Consider the following 13,155-nt stretch of genomic DNA (forward strand, 5'->3'; position numbering starts at 1 on the left):
GTCACTGTATAAACTGTATAGTGTAGTGAAAGTCACTGTATAAACTGTATAGTGTAGTGAAAGTCACTGTATAAACTGTATAGTGTAGTGAAAGTCACTGTATAAACTGTATAGGGTAGTGAAAGTCACTGTATAAACTGTATAGTGTAGTGAAAGTCACTGTATAAACTGTATAGTGTAGTGAAAGTCACTGTATAAACTGTATAGTGTAGTGAAAGTCACTGTATAAACTGTATAGGGTAGTGAAAGTCACTGTATAAACTTTATAGTGTAGTGAAAGTCACTGTATAAACTGTATAGTGAACAATGATTTAATCAGTGAACAAAGTAAGAGGATTGATCTATAGTCATAGTTCCTTATATTCACTGATGTCCACACATTCTGGAGTTTGTTACTTTAATAATTCACCACATGAACCCATACTGCAGTCAGTTACTAACCCATACTGCTGTCAGTTACTAACCCATACTGCAGTCAGTTACTAACCCATACTGCAGTCAGTTACTAACCCATAGTGCTGTCAGTTACTAACCCATACTGCAGTCAGTTACTAACCCATACTGCTGTCAGTTACTAACCCATACTGCTGTCAGTTACTAACCCATACTGCTGTCAGTTACTAACCCATACTGCTGTCAGTTACTAACCCATACTGCTGTCAGTTACTAACCCATACTGCTGTCAGTTACTAACCCATACTGCAGTCAGTTACTAACCCATACTGCAGTCAGTTACTAACCCATCCTGCAGCCAGTTACTAACCCATACTGCAGTCAGTTACTAACCCATACTGCAGTCAGTTACTAACCCATACTGCAGTCAGTTACTAACCCATACTGCTGTCAGTTACTAACCCATACTGCAGTCAGTTACTAACCCATACTGCTGTCAGTTACTAACCCATACTGCAGTCAGTTACTAACCCATACTGCAGTCAGTTACTAACCCATACTGCTGTCAGTTACTAACCCATACTGCAGTCAGTTACTAACCCATACTGCTGTCAGTTACTAACCCATACTGCAGTCAGTTACTAATCCATACTGCAGTCAGTTTAAAAGCCCCTTCATTCATAACTTCCTCCTACTGTACCTAGACTAGATTATAGACTACTCCCCCTTCTGAGTACTACATCACAATACTATACTTTATATTGCAGGAATCTCCAACTCTGTTCCTGGAGAGCTACCGTGCTATAGGTTTTCAATCCAACTCTTTTCTAGCACACATTATTTAAATAATTTGCTGGTTGTGAGTTGATTTATGTTAGATGCAACTGGAGTTGGAGTATAAACCTACAGGACGGTATCTCTCCAGGAACAGGGTTGGAGTATAAACCTACAGGAGGGTGTCTCTCCAGGAACAGGGTTGGAGTATAAACCTACAGGAGGGTATCTCTCCAGGAACAGGGTTGGAGTATAAACCTACAGGACGGTATCTCTCCAGGAACAGGGTTGGAGTATAAACCTACAGGAGGGTGTCTCTCCAGGAACAGGGTTGGAGTATAAACCTACAGGAGGGTGTCTCTCCAGGAACAGGGTTGGAGTATAAACCTACAGGAGGGTGTCTCTCCAGGAACAGGGTTGGAGTATAAACCTACAGGACGGTATCTCTCCAGGAACAGGGTTGGAGTATAAACCTACAGGATGGTATCTCTCCAGGAACAGGGTTGGAGTATAAACCTACAGGAGGGTGTCTCTCCAGGAACAGGGTTGGAGTATAAACCTACAGGAGGGTGTCTCTCCAGGAACAGGGTTGGAGTATAAACCTACAGGAGGGTGTCTCTCCAGGAACAGGGTTGGAGTATAAACCTACAGGAGGGTGTCTCTCCAGGAACAGGGTTGGAGAAGAAACCTACAGGAGGGTATCTCTCCAGGAACAGGGTTGGAGTATAAACCTACAGGAGGGTATCGCTCCAGGAACAGGGTTGGTTTATAAACCTACAGGAGGGTATCTCTCCAGGAACAGGGTTGGTTTATAAACCTACAGGACGGTATCTCTCCAGGAACAGGGTTGGAGTATAAACCTACAGGAGGGTATCTCTCCAGGAACAGGGTTGGAGTATAAACCTACAGGAGGGTGTCTCTCCAGGAACAGGGTTGGAGTATAAACCTACAGGAGGGTATCTCTCCAGGAACAGGGTTGGTTTATAAACCTACAGGAGGGTATCTCTCCAGTAACAGGGTTGGTTTATAAACCTACAGGAGGGTATCTCTCCAGGAACAGGGTTATTATTATTATTATTATTGGCAGACTCAACAGCCTTGGTTTCTCAAATGACTGCCTCTCCTGGTTCACCTACTACTTCTCAGACAGAGTTCAGTGTGTCAAATCGGAGGGCCTGTTTTCCGGACCTCTGGCAGTCTCTATAGGGGTGCCACAGGGTTCAATTCTCGGGCCGATTCTTTTCTCTGTATACATCATTGATGTCGCTCTTGCTGCTGGTGATTCTCTGATCCACCTCTACGCAGACGACACCATTCTGTATACTTCTGGCCCTTCTTTGGACACTGTGTTAACAAACCTCCAGACGAGCTTCAATGCCATTCAACTCTCCTTCCGTGGCCTCCAACTGCTCTTAAATGCAAGTAAAACTAAATGCATGCTTTTCAACCGATCGCTGCCCGCACATGCCCGCCCATCCAGCATCACTAATCTGGACTGTTCTGACTTAGAATATGTGGACAATTACAAATAACTAGGTGTCTAGTTAGACTATAAACTCTCCTTCCAGACTCACATTAAGCATCTCCAATCCAAAATTAAATCTAGAATCGGTTTCCTATTTCACAACAAAGCATCTTTCACTCATGCTGCCCAACATACCCTCGTTAAACTGACTATCCTACCGATCCTTGACTTCTGTGATGTCATTTACAAAATAGCCTCCAACACTCTACTCAGCAAATTGGTTGCAGCCTATCACAGTGCCATCCGTTTTGTCACCAAAGCCCCATATACTACCCACCACAGCGACCTGTATGCTCTCGTTGGCTGGCCCTCGCTTCATATTCGTCGCTAAACCCACGGGCTCCAGGTCATCTATATGTCTTTGCTAGGTAAAGCCCCGCCTTATCTGCCGAAATTGTTTCAACCCCTATTACTAGCCTGTTCAACTTCTCTTTCGTATCGTCTGAGATTCCCAAAGATTGGAAAGCTGCCGCGGTCATCCCCCTCTTCAAAGGGGGTGACACTCTAGACCCAAACTGCTACAGACCTATATCTATCCTACCCTGTCTTTCTAAGGTCTTCGAAAGCCAAGTTAACAAACAGATTACCGACCATTTCGAATCACACCGTACCTTCTCCGCTATGCAATCTGGTTTCAGAGCTGGTGATGGGTGCACCTCAGCCACGCTCAAGGTCCTAAACGACATCATAACCGCCATCGATAAGAGACTTTACTGTGCAGCAGTATTCATCGACCTGGCCAAGGTTTTCGACTCTGTCAATCACCACATTCTTATTGGCAGATTCGACAGCCTTGGTTCCTCAAATTATTGCCTCGCCTGGTTTACCAACTATTTCTCTGATAGAGTTCAGTGTGTCAAATCGGAGGGCCTGTTGTCCGGACCTCTGGCAGTCTCTATGGGTGTGGCACAGGGTTCAATTCTCGGGCCGACTCTCTTCTCTGTATACATCATTGATGTTGCTCTTGCTGCTGGTGATTCTCTGATCCACCTCTACGCAGACGACACCATTCTGTATACTTCTGGCCCCTCTTTAGACACTGTGTTAACTAACCTCCAGACGAGCTTCAATGCCATACAATTCTCCTTTCGTGGCCTCCAACTGCTCTTAAACGCAGGTAAAACTAAATGCATGCTATTCAATTGATCACTGCCCGCACCTGCTCGCCCGTCTAGCATCATTACTCTGGACGGCTCTGACTTAGAATACGTGGACAACTACAAATACCTGGGTGTCTGGTTACACTGTAAGCTCTCCTTCCAGACTCACATCAAGCATCTCCAATCCAAAATTAAATCTAGAATCGGCTTCCTATATCGCAACAAAGCATCCTTCACTCATGCTGCCAAACACACCCTCGTAAAACTGACCATCCTACCAATCCTCGACTTCGGTGATGTCATCTATAAAATAGTCTCCAACACTCTACTCAACAAACTGGATGCAGTCTATCACAGTGCCATCCATTTTGTCACCAAAGCCCCATACACTACCCACCATTGCAACCAGTACGCTCTCGTTGGTTGGCCCTCGCTTCATACTCGTCGCCAAACCCACTGGCTACAGGTTATCTACAAGTCTCTGCTATGGAAAGCCCCGCCTTATCTCAGCTCACTGGTCACCATAGCAGCACCCACTCTTAGTATGCGCTCCAGCAGGTATATCTCACTGGTCACCCCCAAAGCCAATTCCTCCTTTGGTCGTCTTTCCTTCCAGTTCTCTGCTGCCAATGACTGGAACGAACTGCAAAAATCTCTGAAGCTGGAGACTCATATCTCCCTCACTAGCTTTAAGCACCAGCTGTCAGAGCAGCTCACAGATCACTGCACCTGTACATAGCCAATCTGTAAACAGCCCATCTATCTACCTACCTCATCCCCATACTGTATTTATTTATTTATCTTGCTCCTTTGCACCCTAGTATCTCTACTTGCACATTCATCTTCTGCACATCTACCATTCCAGTGTTTAATTGCTATATTGTAATTACTTCGCCACCATGGCCTATTTATTGCCTTAACTTACCATAAATTCCGGACTATAAGCTTTTTTCCCACGCTTTGAACTTCGCGGCTTAAACAATGACGCGGCTAATATATGGATGTTTCCCGCTTTCAAATTTGTGGGTCCTGACAGCGTGGAGCATTGTCAAAAAATCCACTATCATCAACAGGTTTCGAAAGGCTGGAGTGCTGCATGTTGAAAAGGGCTCAGCGGGGGACTTGCCTCCGGATGAAAGTGACGAGAGCGACAATGAAAACGATCCAATATCGGATGAAGCAATTCTGAGGCTATTCAACTCCGACACCGAGGAGATGGTTTCAGTGCACAGGAGGAGGAAGATAGTGACCAATGACTTTCTTGGTAGGCTACTGTTTACTGCTAATTTTAGATTTTTTGTTACAAGCCGTGTTTCGTTAAAGCCTATTTATTTTTGTTACAAGCCGTGCTTCGTTAAAGCCTATTTATTTTTTGTTACAAGCCGTGTTTCGTTAAAGCCTATTTATTTTTGTTACAAGCCGTGTTTCGTTAAAGCCTATTTATTTTTGTTACAAGCCGTGTTTCGTTAAAGCCTGTGTAAAGTTCATTTGTTTCAATGTACCGGTAGGCACCTGCGGCTTATAGACATGTGCGGCTTACTTATGTTCAAAATATGTTTTTTAAATTAATTCAGTGGGTGCGGCTTATATTCAGATGCGCTTAATAGTCCAGAAATTACGGTACCTCATTTGCACTCACTGTATATAGACTTTTTGTTTTCTTTTGTTCCACTGTATTATTGACTGTTTTTTTTTTATTCCATGTGTAACTCTGTGTTGTTGTATGTATCAAATTTCTATGCTTTATCTTGGCCAGGTCGCAGTTGCAAATGAGAACTTGTTCTCAACTAGCGTACCTGGTTAAATAAAGGTGAAATAAAAGAAAAAAGAAATCTCAGCTCACTGGTCACCATAGCAGCACACACCCGTAGCAAGTGCTCCAGCAGGTATATCTCACTAGTCACCCCCAAAACCTATTCCTAATTTGGCCGCCTTTCCTTCCAGTTCTCTGCTGCCAATGACTGGAACGAATTGCAAAAATCACTGAAGCTGGAGACTCATATCTCCCTCAATAACTATACGCATCAGCTGTCAGAGCAGCTCACAGATCATTGCACCTGTACATAGCCCATCTGTAAATAGCCCATCCAACTACCTCATCCCCATATTGTTATTTATTTATTTTTGCTCCTATGCACCCCAGTATCTCTACTTGCACGTTCATCTTCTGCACATCTATCACTCCAGTGTTTAATTACTAAATTGTAATTACTTCGCCACTACGGCCTATTTATTGCCTTACCTCCCTAATCTTACCTCATTTGCACACACTGTATATATATTTTTTTCTATTGTGTTATGGACTGTACGTTTGTTTATTATATGTGTAACTCTGTGTTGTTGTTTGTGTCGAACTGCTTTGCTTTATCTTGGCCAGGTCGCAGTTGTAAATGAGAACTTGTTTGTAAATGAGAACTTGTTCTCAACTGGCCTACCTGGTTAAATAAAGGTGAAATAAAATAAAAATGAGATACCTGCTTTATGACTCATGTGCTGTTCATTGTGTCTGTTGTTGTTCTATAGAGCTGTATGGACCCTCACTCCTCATCACACAAACCAACAACAGTCACACCACTCTGTCCTGTTCAGCTACTGGACGACCTGCTCCTATAGTAACCAGGGACCACATTCCACCACGGTCGATGTCACCCACCCCAATGAACTGTCACAACTACTACAACAGTGTCCAGTCTACCTTACAAAGACACCAAGGTTAAGTGTGTGGTACCTTCTGGTGGTGCCACTAAGGACGTTTCTATGGTGATGTCAGTCAGTGATTAAGTCTGATTGGCTGGTGAAAGAGGCCATGGTTTGTCAATACATGCATGATAATTGGCATGATAGGTCAATCTCAAATCTCCAATATCTGGATCAGTGGAAACTCAGTGATTGGTATAGTGCCAAGTCATAGTCAACCAACTTACTTACTGTAATAGTGCCAAGTCATAGTCAACCTACTTACTTACTGTAATAGTGCCAAGTCATAGTCAACCTACTTACTTACTGTAATAGTGCCAAGTCATAGTCAACCTATTTACTTACTGTAATAGTGCCAAGTCAGTTAACCTATTTACTTATTGTTATAGTGATAAAGTGATAGTCAACCTATTTACTTACCTTCTTATGCTTTACCTGTGAATCATTCCATTATTCTGGTCACTTTCAATCTCTTTCATCACAGGTGCAGTGATTGGTTCATTGTGTCTCTGCTGTATGCTGTGGAGCCGTGGCAGTGTTGTGGTGCAAAGGGAGAAATTACAATGTTATTTATAACATGTCATGTTGTTTACCCAAATTTACCCCCATAAACTCTCAATCTTTAGCTGGGTCACTGTGGTGGAAGATCAGGCTTTTATTCAGATATCTGAGAGAAAGTACAGTTTTACTGTGACATTGATTGACAAACTTACATGTGATTTTTCCCAAAAACCATTAATGCTGTTATTCTGGAATATGTGCTGTGCCTTCCAGTGGAATATGAGATTTGACTGCTTTCAGATTACTTTATCAAATGTTCTCTTTTTTGATGCACAGAGCCTGATAACCCTGAAATCAGGAGGACTCTCGCAACTAGATTCATTATGATTATATTACTTAAATAATATGTATGTGGACAAAACATTATACAGTATTAGAATGTTTTTGGCTGGTTGCAAAAACAATGTATTTGCAGATATTCTTTGTGAAGGTTTGTCGCAAATTAAAACATTTTTCCCAAACAACAATATGTTCCACAATGACTGTAGTCCCATTGGCAGCTTTTGCATTAAACCTTTATGGTTCACTGTACAGACACACTATTCCCACAAAGATCTCTGAATTGACCAAATTGAAATGTGATGATATATTTATCTTTCTTTGTTGTTTCTCAGAAACTACTTCTTCTCTCGAGCTGATCTTCTTCTCTGAGTGGGAGATCTCCCAGCATGCTGTGCTCCACTTCACCGGTGGGTAGAGAGCTACAGCTCTGATATGAGAGACTAGCAACTGCCCTTATCTCTGTGGGAGGAACTCCCAACACAAAATTGGCCAACAAGGTTGCTTGTTAATTTTTTACCTAAAACAACAGAGCGTGTTAGTATTTAAACTATCTAACAGACTACGTTACCATGCCTCCCACAATGCCTCCTTTGAAAACGGTTCCTAGTGTGAAATACTACCTTGCCACACATTCTCCAGAGGTCCATTTATATCACCCAGCCTCACCAAGCCACACATTGCTGCCATGGTTCGTGTTAAAAGTTACCTTACTCTTCTGCTGCTATTCCTTCCTGAGGGTGAGTTACATCCGTGTTCATATGAAATACATGATAGGTCTGTAGGTCTTAAATGTAAGTTATACAGTATTATCAATTTCAGAGTTGCGTTTCATTATGAGATGTAGCTAACTAGACTACACATATAGGTGCATTATGCTCAGTTGTAACTGCAGATAGTCCTTAAAGGAATACATTTAATTCAATGAAAAGTATTATATTTTGAACATTATTGAAGCTGGTGTCTTTTTATTGAAGAAGGTGTCTTTTTTACTGGTGAATGGCCGGTCCAGTCACCATCAGTATACAAACATCAGCATCTTCCTGTTCTATACTGTAAAACATGCAACTTATAAAAAGTCCATGGAGCTTAAATATCCGAGTTGCCTGGACATTTGAATTGACAGGATTTTTTAGCTGACATGGAATACTTCACTAAGCCAATGATTTTTGCTCAATTTGAGATGAATAGAAAAACCTGAGTTGCTGAAACTCTCAGCTTAAAATACTGTGTTGGCTCAAAATACATGTGTCTTATTAACATATTTCCCAATGTGCCTCTCTGCAAGATCTATTTTACTTTATTTTTGTAAATGTACTTGTCAAGGACCAGTTTACAATTAAAATATATATTTCAGTAGATGACGTGATGCATTACATCAGCTATAGCAAAAAAGTGGATTTGTTGTCAGGACAGAAAAAAACACTGTCCAGTCAGTTAATTGGATAACAGCTGAAACTGGAAAGGAGTCAAGGGGGACTGGACTCTAAGTACAACATTAATATACTTGTCTCAAACTGAGACAATACTTGATTGAACTTGAACCCAACTTGTCTAGATAAGTTGGAACAAAGTTTTTGCCAACTTGTAACATCTAAAACACTGAAATATATTTTCTATAACCCAAAAAATATTGTACTTTCAGCTGCAAAAAACAGGAAGCATAGAAATAGCTCACATAAAACAGATCCACCACTTCTTAGACTTGCTTTCAAGGAGAATTACATATATATTTCTATAATTTCAATAAACTAATTTCTATGTGAATTTGGTCTGGTCGCCCAAAAAGTTACATATTCCAGCATTAAATGTATTAGGATTTATTTTAGCCCACCAAGGGCTAGTCTTCCAAGAGTATTTTGAAATGTACAAACATACAGAATGGGAATTGAAATGATAGATGCAATACTGCGTATACCTTTAAATGTATTTATGCTGTTGTTTAGTCCCTTCATAGTGTTCACTGCAGGTAGCTAAAATGTAGCGCTTATTAGATGTGTGTACTAAACAGCCTGTAACTATCTTCATGCAGGGCTCTCTCAGCTGGTGAGAACACAGCAGGTTGTCACAGCAACCCTGGGAGAGGACGCTCACTTCAGCTGCAGGCTCATGAAACCCAAAAACGTGCTTCAAGTCACCTGGCAGAAGGTGACACCAGGGGCGACTGAAAATGTGGCCACCTACAACAAACGATTTGGACCAGTAGTCAACCCACCTTTTCAGAGGAAAGTGGAGTTTGAAGACGAGGGTCTGCAGAACTACTCTATTGTCATCAGAGGAGTGTCAAGAGGAGATGAGTCCTGCTACAAGTGTCTGTTTAACGCCTATCCAGAAGGAGCTATCAGTGGCAGGACCTGCCTCCAAATTAATGGTAAAATATGATCACTGTAAGGAGGGGTTAATTCACTCTAAAATCCAAATTGTATAATGTGGATTCACCTTAACATTAGACTACTTTTGAGGTCTTAAAACAATGTTATGTCCCTTTAAAACAGGAACAATAGCCTCCAATGCCTTCAATCCATTGTTCTACCTTGACCTGTGTGTAAATGATTAACCCAGGAACAATTCCCTCAAATTATCATGCATCCATTTGACCTTGATGTACATGAAAACCTTATAGTATTTACATTCACTGTGAACTATGTCTGTTGTCCTATAGAGCTGTATGGCCCCTCACTCCTCATCACACAAACCAACAACAGTCACACCACTCTGTCCTGTTCTGCTACGGGACGACCTGCTCCTACAGTAACCTGGGACCACATAGAAAACATCAGTCTAGACAAATCCACCATGGCTGATGTCACCCATTCCAATGAAACAGTCACTGTCACCATAACTGCCATGGTGGCAGCGTCCAGTCTACCTGACAAAGACACCAGGGTTAGGTGTGTAGCGTCATCCCGTGGTGCCGTCAAGGAGGTTTCCATGGTGATTCCAACTAGGGATCAAGCTTCATTTGCAGGTGAGAAACGGTTAGGGTTAATACCACCATAATATATTGACATGATCAGGAACATGATGAAGTACTGCCTGTGTTCATGGTGAAGTACTGCCTGTGTTCATGGTGAAGTACTGCCTGTGTTCATGGTGACGTACTGCCTGTGTTCATGATGAAGTACTGTCTGTGTTCATGATGAAGTACTTCCTGTGTTCATGATGAAGTACTTCCTGTGTATTTCTGTGCTAGGTAAATCTCAGGTCTCTGATGATGACACGATCAGTGGTAAGTGGTTGTTATTCTAATAATGACAGGTCATAATCAACCTATTGACTGACTCTTTTACTGTTCAACTTTCAGGTGTAGTGCAGAGACATATTTACATGTATGAAGCGTTAGTGTGGTGTACCTGGGAAGTTGACCTCTGTCTTCTCTTGTCATCTCTCTCATTCACAGGTGCAGTGGTTGGTGCAGTGATTGGTGCAGTGCTGGGTTCAGTGTGTCTCATTGCTGTATTCTGTGTAATATGGCTGCAAAAGAGGAGAAAAGATACCTCTTCCAGGTAGATAAAAACTATTTCCTTGAAACTGAACAGTTACTCTGAATTGAATGTGATTTGACTGCCAGTTGTTTACCAGTTGATCTCTAATTTGATGTAGAAAACCCCCAGTTCCTGACCCTGAAATCAGCAGAACTTCCTTAAAGACACCAGCAACATCCAAACAGTAAGATGCTCATTCTAAAGAACATTTAAGAGATTATGATGGATACCTATTTGAAAGAAAACATGATAATTACATTTTCTGAGAATATGTGCTATACAGGTACATTCTTCATGATTAAATAATTGTAATAAAATAATGAATCAGATGATGTGGTTCTTGTCAGTACATTGTTTATTTTGATTTATTTCAGTGTCACACCAACCTCCAGTCCATCACAAATGTGAGTATCTCTTCAACATTTTTAACAGCTTTTTAAGATAAATAATAATTATAACATTTCTGTTGTGTATGTTTTTTTCCGCTACATTGTCTGTTTTAATCTCTTTCACACCAAGCTCCAGTCCATCACAAATGTGAGTATTTTTACAACTTTATTTGATTATCCCGATAGAAAGCGTGAAACAGACAATATTGAGAATGTTACAAAAGCTTTTTGTATCAATTAACAAAAATACAAAAATCTGAACATAACAAAAACATTTCCTCTTGTTTCAGGATACCATCCCTCAGCTCGTCTGACAAGCGCAGGATACAACCAGCTCAGGAGGCTGTAAAGAGGTAGGTTTACACCTTCATTCAGCTCCTCAGCCAAGTGTATGATGCAACAAGCACAAGATGTTGTAAAGTAGGTTTTATACCGTATTCTCTCATTGAACAAGAAGCTCTGGAATGATGTTCTTAGGTGGTAGTCATGGTGACTGCATACATGCAAATGAGTTGCATTTGTTGCGTTGCTGCATTGTTGTGTTATGTTACTCATGTCACTAGTATAGGATACTCCATTCAGTCGATATTTAAATTACCTTCTTTCATACAGATTATCTCCTCAGAGACCAGATGACCTGCAATGTAGAAGGTGAGCTGAAATAATCATGAATAATTACAAAGATGCAGTCAGAAGTATATATATTTTTTTATAAATATCTATGCCATTTTGTTGTATCTATTTTAGGAAACTTTTAGAGGGTTATGAGAACTGAGTGACTACCATACTGTCTCACACACATCTGTGTGGTTCAGAGACCGTTTCTATCCATAGGCATTGTGGGTACTGAATAGTGGACTGAATGGCTGACACACATAGGCCTGCTGGTTATTGTATATATAGATACAGTATTATGTAAATATATTTTGTAGTTGGTTAATGATGAAACATGATAAATCCACACTACACTTGTTTTGTTTTATTCTTCACTTTTTTAAATAAATCAAGTGTTGTGATATTATAACCCACACAATGTCATAATGTAGACTACTTTCATGGTGTGTTATATTATAACCCACACAATGTCATAATGTAGACTACTTTCATGGTGTGTTATATTATAACCCACACAATGTCATAATGTAGACTACTTTCATGGTGTGTTATATTATAACCTACACAATGTCATAATGTAGACTACTTTCATGGTGTGTGTTGTTATATTATAACCCACACAATATCATAATGTAGACTACTTTCATGGTGTGTGTTGTTATATTATAACCCACACAATATCATAATGTAGACTACTTTCATGGTGTGTTGTGATATTATAACCTACATAATATCATAATGTAGACTACTTTCATGGTGTGTTATATTATAACCCACACAATATCATAATGTAGACTACTTTCATGGTGTGTTATATTATAACCCACACAATATCATAATGTAGACTACTTTCATGGTGTGTTGTGATATTATAACCTACATAATGTCATAATGTAGACTACTTTCATGGTGTGTTATATTATAACCCACATCAATGATCATAATGTAGACTACTTTCATGGTGTGTTGTGATATTATAACCCTACACTAATGTCATAATGTAGACTACTTTCATGGTGTGTTATATTATAACCTACATAATGTCATAATGTAGACTACTTTCATGGTGTGTTATATTATAACCCACACAATATCATAATGTAGACTACTTTCATGGTGTGTTATATTATAACCCACACAATATCATAATGTAGACTACTTTCATGGTGTGTGATATTATAACCCACACAATATCATAATGTAGACTACTTTCATGGTGTGTGTATATTATAACCTACATAATGTCATAATGTAGACTACTTTCATGGTGTGTTATATTATAACCCACACAATATCATAATGTAGACTACTTTCATGGTGTGTTGATATTATAACCC

The 13,155-nt window shown here is 40.4% G+C and overlaps 1 protein-coding gene across 2 annotated transcripts in view; it reads left to right on the top strand.

Annotated features, from left to right (window-relative positions):
• LOC123728193 (nectin 1a) overlaps nucleotides 1-12,749 on the top strand; it is a 37,145-nt gene extending 24,396 nt beyond the window's left edge. Inside the window, exons 1-11 of one of the 2 annotated variants that reach the window (XM_045713738.2) lie at nucleotides 7,917-8,069; nucleotides 9,362-9,700; nucleotides 9,992-10,297; nucleotides 10,523-10,558; nucleotides 10,730-10,835; nucleotides 10,933-10,998; nucleotides 11,189-11,218; nucleotides 11,334-11,351; nucleotides 11,494-11,556; nucleotides 11,816-11,854; nucleotides 11,951-12,749. In XM_045713738.2, the coding sequence (XP_045569694.1) occupies nucleotides 8,018-8,069; nucleotides 9,362-9,700; nucleotides 9,992-10,297; nucleotides 10,523-10,558; nucleotides 10,730-10,835; nucleotides 10,933-10,998; nucleotides 11,189-11,218; nucleotides 11,334-11,351; nucleotides 11,494-11,556; nucleotides 11,816-11,854; nucleotides 11,951-11,978 (1,083 nt within the window). In that variant the 5' untranslated portion in view covers nucleotides 7,917-8,017 and the 3' untranslated portion in view covers nucleotides 11,979-12,749. Of the gene's footprint in view, nucleotides 1-7,916; nucleotides 8,070-9,361; nucleotides 9,701-9,991; nucleotides 10,298-10,522; nucleotides 10,559-10,729; nucleotides 10,836-10,932; nucleotides 10,999-11,188; nucleotides 11,219-11,333; nucleotides 11,352-11,493; nucleotides 11,557-11,815; nucleotides 11,855-11,950 lie in introns of those variants that run through there. The other variant, XM_082963679.1, reaches the window with a different exon arrangement.
• Nucleotides 12,750-13,155: the final 406 nt, after the last annotated feature.

The sequence above is a fragment of the Salmo salar genome, chromosome 17 (assembly GCF_965601325.2).
Source record: "Salmo salar chromosome 17, fSalSal1, whole genome shotgun sequence".
NCBI classification, from domain to species: domain Eukaryota; kingdom Metazoa; phylum Chordata; class Actinopteri; order Salmoniformes; family Salmonidae; genus Salmo; species Salmo salar.